The sequence below is a fragment of the Acinonyx jubatus genome, chromosome D1 (assembly GCF_027475565.1).
Source record: "Acinonyx jubatus isolate Ajub_Pintada_27869175 chromosome D1, VMU_Ajub_asm_v1.0, whole genome shotgun sequence".
Lineage (NCBI taxonomy): Eukaryota > Metazoa > Chordata > Mammalia > Carnivora > Felidae > Acinonyx > Acinonyx jubatus.
The window spans coordinates 14112501-14117202 of NC_069390.1; the positions used below are offsets into that span (position 1 = coordinate 14112501).

Sequence of the window (4702 nt, forward strand, 5' to 3'; positions counted from 1 at the left end):
TTGGTCCCTCCCTGCTCATGCTCTCTCTCTCTCTCTGTCTCTCTGTCTCTCTTAAAAAAAAAAAAAAAAAAAAAAAAGGCTTCCTGGAAGAATTGAGAAGTAACAAAAAAATATATCTCAAAATTTGGTGGTAACATACCACAAGGAAAAAGTGATGTAAAGGTTTCTGTCTCAGGATTCTGTTTGTCAACATATAAAGGATAAAATGGATTAATTTTCTCTGGACACAAACATACAAAAATTGAAAATTAACAATTCTACAACACATCATTTTCAGTCAAATTCTAACCTTGTATTACATATTAACTATGTTGATATATTTCGAATTTCTCCATTAGTTGTGTTCTTTATGCCCAGGATATGAAAAGCTGGAAATTAGTAAACAATAGAAATTTTATGTACTAATTTCCCCTAAGTTCCTTTTGTCCATAAAATTAGAAAACAGCCCCCAAAAGATAAATAACTAATTTCACTATTTTCACAGATGGAGAAAAAAACAGCAGAAGTAAATCTCACTTCAGTGACGGAATTTGTTCTTTTGGGATTTTCTGATATTCCCAATCTTCAAATGTTTCTTTTTGTAATATTTCTCTTTGTCTATGTGATAATTCTGATGGGAAATGGCATCATTGTTCTCATAGTCAGGGTTGACCAGGCTCTTCAGACGCCCATGTATTTTTTCCTTAGTAATTTTTCCTTCTTGGAAATCTGTTTTGTATCTGTCACTCTTCCCAGAATGCTCACAAACCTTTGGACTCAGAAAAGAAATATTTCTTTGTTTGCCTGTGCAACACAAATGAGTTTTGTCCTTACGCTTGGAAACATAGAGTGCCTCCTTCTGACAGTGATGGCCTATGACCGCTACGTGGCCATTTGTAACCCTCTGCACTATCTTTTAGTTATGAACCACAAGGTCTGTGTCCAGATGGTAGTGGCCTGCTGGATCACTGGAGTTCCAGTGGAGACAGGACAGACATACCAAATTTTCTCTCTGCCATTTTGTGGGTCTAACCAAATCAATCACTTTTTCTGTGACATCCCTCCACTACTCAAGTTGGCCTGTGGGGACACATTCCTGAATGAGATGTTAGTCTTTACAGTCGCTGTGCTGTTTGTTACGATCCCCTTTCTGTTGATACTTGGATCCTACATCAAAATCATCTCCACCATTCTCAGGTTGCCATCAGCAACAGGACGAACCAAAGCTTTCTCCACCTGCTCGTCTCATATCACAGTTGTTGTGATGTTCTTTGGATCTGCAATCATCACATATTTACGGCCCAAGTCTAAACATTCTTCCAGAGCAGACAAGTTTCTCTCTCTTTTCTATACCATTGTCACCCCAATGTTTAATCCTATGATATACACTCTGAGAAATAAGGATGCCATGATGGCCTTGAGAAAATTGTTACCTTAATGTTTAATGTATTAGCTTCCGATTTGAGCTCATTTTCTGTTTTCTTATTTAAGTCTGCCATATTGTAATCGAAAATTAATGTTCAGTTTGCTTTCCTACATTACTATACATTGATTATGTTTACTCATTGCTGAGTTTGTTTTATGCTGGACTCTCTGATATCAGGATTGTATCCACATGGTTGCCCTGCTGATAAGCAATTAAGAAGCTAAGTATCCATCCAGCCAATCCCACCAGGCACCACTTTACTTCTCCCCCAAAGTTACTAGTGATGGCACTTTATATTTTTCTATAGCTGACTTGAGCAGTAGTTATAGGATGTTTGCTTTGTAAGGACTCACATGGCTGATAATTTATAAATTTTTCTGCAGGCATAGGATTTAAATCAAACACAACTATGTTTAAAAAGATGGAAGAAATACATCAAAATGTTCACACATGAGAGACAGTTTTGTTGTTTTAGGTTTTTTCCTCTTTTGTCTAAATTTTCTTTAGTGAACACATTTTGCTGGTAATGAAAGCAAAAAAAAAAAAATACTGCTCTTTATTCTTTTAATGTCATCCTTCTGTTTTAACCTGAAAGCAAGCCAGTAAAATCAATCGCCCTTTGCTTCAAAAAATCATAATTGACCAAAAATCGTGTGATCCAACACTGGAGATACCACTGAATTGTTTTGGATAAATGACTCAAACAAGTATAATGGACATACTTAAAACACAGTCACATATGATTTCCAACATTTAAAACAAATAAAAAATAATCTCCATTTCTGGTGATAATGTACATGGTCACAGCAAGCCCATTTTCCTGATGAAACCACTAAAAAAATTTGGGTAAACTATAAAAGTCCTCTTTGGAATGCATCAGATAGCTGTGGAAGGAAAAAATGGATGACAATATCAAAATGAAGGCTCATTAAGTCAGAGTGAGACAACCCACATGATCCCATTTAGTTGGCTTTCTTTTGCAAGTACAATGGTGTTATCAAATTCAAAACTGCCTAAACTCAGGGCACCTGGGTGGCTCAGTCAGTTAGGTGTCTGCCCTGTCCCAGTTTATGATCTCAGAGTTGGTGGGTTTGAGCCCCACATTGGGCTCTGTGCAGAAAGCTGGAAGCCTGCCTGGGATTCTCTGTCTCTCTGTCTCTGTCTCTGTCTCTCTCTCTCTGCCCCTCCCCTGCTTGCACTCTGTCTCTTTCTGTCTCTCTCTCTCAAAACTAAAATAAACATTATTTTTTTAAAACTGCATAAACTCATACACATGCAAGCTGGTTTGATTCACCATGAACACAACTGAGTTAGGGGTCAATGGCTGGTTCCTGTCCACAGGACTTGTGCATTTCACCTGTGCAATCAGTGTAAATAATGTGTTGTCCTAATTGACTGCATAAAACTGTCAAAAAAATTTTTTAATAAACTGAATCTCTACAGTTTAGTTTTTTTTTTTTCCTTTTTCATAAACAAATTTGACCACCTTCTTATACGGTTAGAAGACGTTTCTTCATCTAGTTGGCCCATTTTTTCTTTTCTGCTGTTTTTTTTTTTTTTTTTTTACTTCTTGATATTTGAAATACTGAAAACTTGAATACTTGATGAATTTTTGTCAAATAGTAAATAATGAAAGAGGAAAACTTCATTCGGAGCCAAGATTGTAACAAATAAGCATGATATTTATTCATTTTCCTCTTAATGATATTTCAAGAAGAGACCTAAAATAAAACAATCCAGGGGTGCCTCGGTGGCTCAGTCGGTCTGGCTCTTGGTTTTGACTCAGATCATAATCCCAGGGTCATGGGCTCAAGCCCCATGATTTACTCTACACTAAGCATGGAGTCTGCTTAAGATTCTCTCTCTCCCTCTGCCCCTCTCCTTTGCTTGGGATCTTTCTCTGTCTCTCTCTAAAATAAAAAATAAATTAATCAAAATAAAATAAAATAAGACAATCCAGCTAATAAAATCACCAACTCTTAAGAAATCCAAGAAGCATTTATAAAAAGAAAATAAAATATTTTATGAAGTTAAAGTTGTGTAAAATAGCGAAAGTGAGTTTTCAGTGTAATGTTCGTTTTGAAATAAATTCCGAGGTTTCAGTAGCTAATTTATATTAAGTATACATCTTCATGGCTGAAGATTAGGTCCAGATGTGGATAGTGACTAGTATCTAACTGATTTAGAATATTGTTACACATTCTGTTAATTATTTGAGTTTCCCAGTAATTGATGCTTGAATTTAAAATAGAAATATTAGCTTACTAAATTTTATTTTCCTAGATTAATAAGGACTTCAACATTCAAAAGAAAGAATAGTAATATAGAAAACTTTGTGGCAGCACTCAGGATAAGTTTGCTTTTTCCACCTCATCTTCATGTAGAGAAAAAAATACACAAATCTTATGTATTTCATGTCATACATTAATAATTTGATTACCCAAAACTGGATACAATTACATTTCATTTAAATATTTTTTCTTTCTCTCTCTCTTAAAGAGAGTGAGAGAGAAAGCAAGCAGGCAGAGGGGCAGAGGGAGAGGGGTAGATAGAATCTCAAGCAGGTTTCATGCTATCACCAGAGCCCAAAGTGGGGCTCAATCCCACAAACCGTGAGATCATGACCTGAGCTGAAATTAAGAGCCAGATGGTTAGCTGACTAAGCCACCCAGACATCCCACAATTACATATTATTTAGCATCAAGCACTATTTTATTTAATTAATGAGTGAAACTATTTATCTTAAATGCTACCATTCCTAAACGTGATCCATCAAGACGATTTTTTCTTTTGAATATTAATTTTTTTCCCTTTTAAGAACCAGGATTATCAATTTAAGAGACTTTTATTTTAACTCACATCAGAATCAACCTGAGCATTGTATTAGGTGAAAACATTCACCATATGTACTTTTGACAAGGAATTTGTATCCATAATACGTAAAGAATACTTGCTATCCAATAATACTGACAACCAAGGAGCGGGGAGAAGAGCAAATGGACTGAATGAGCACTTCATCAAAGAAAACCTACAAACAGTCAATAAGAACATAAAAATAGGCACATACTTAGTCACAAGAGAAATGCAAATCAAAACCATAACGAAAGACCACAACCCATCCATTAGTATGGCAAAAAGTGAAAACTTTAATGATGCCAAATGTTGCAGAAGGTCAAGCTATTATCCTTCCCCCACACTGCTGGTGGAAGTGCAAGATGTTGTAACCATTTTGGAAAATATTTTTACAGTTTCTTAAAAGACAACATCACACCTACAACCCAACCCAACCATTTCACT

The 4702-nt window shown here is 35.7% G+C and overlaps 1 protein-coding gene across 1 annotated transcript; it reads left to right on the forward strand.

Moving 5' to 3' along the window:
* Nucleotides 1-475: 475 nt before the first annotated feature.
* LOC106986255 (olfactory receptor 10AG1-like) lies at nucleotides 476-1417 on the forward strand (the record flags this gene model as incomplete). Its single annotated transcript, XM_027072664.2, has 1 exon — nucleotides 476-1417. A coding segment is annotated over one exon (942 nt), but the record flags the coding sequence as incomplete, so codon positions are not given.
* Nucleotides 1418-4702: the final 3285 nt, after the last annotated feature.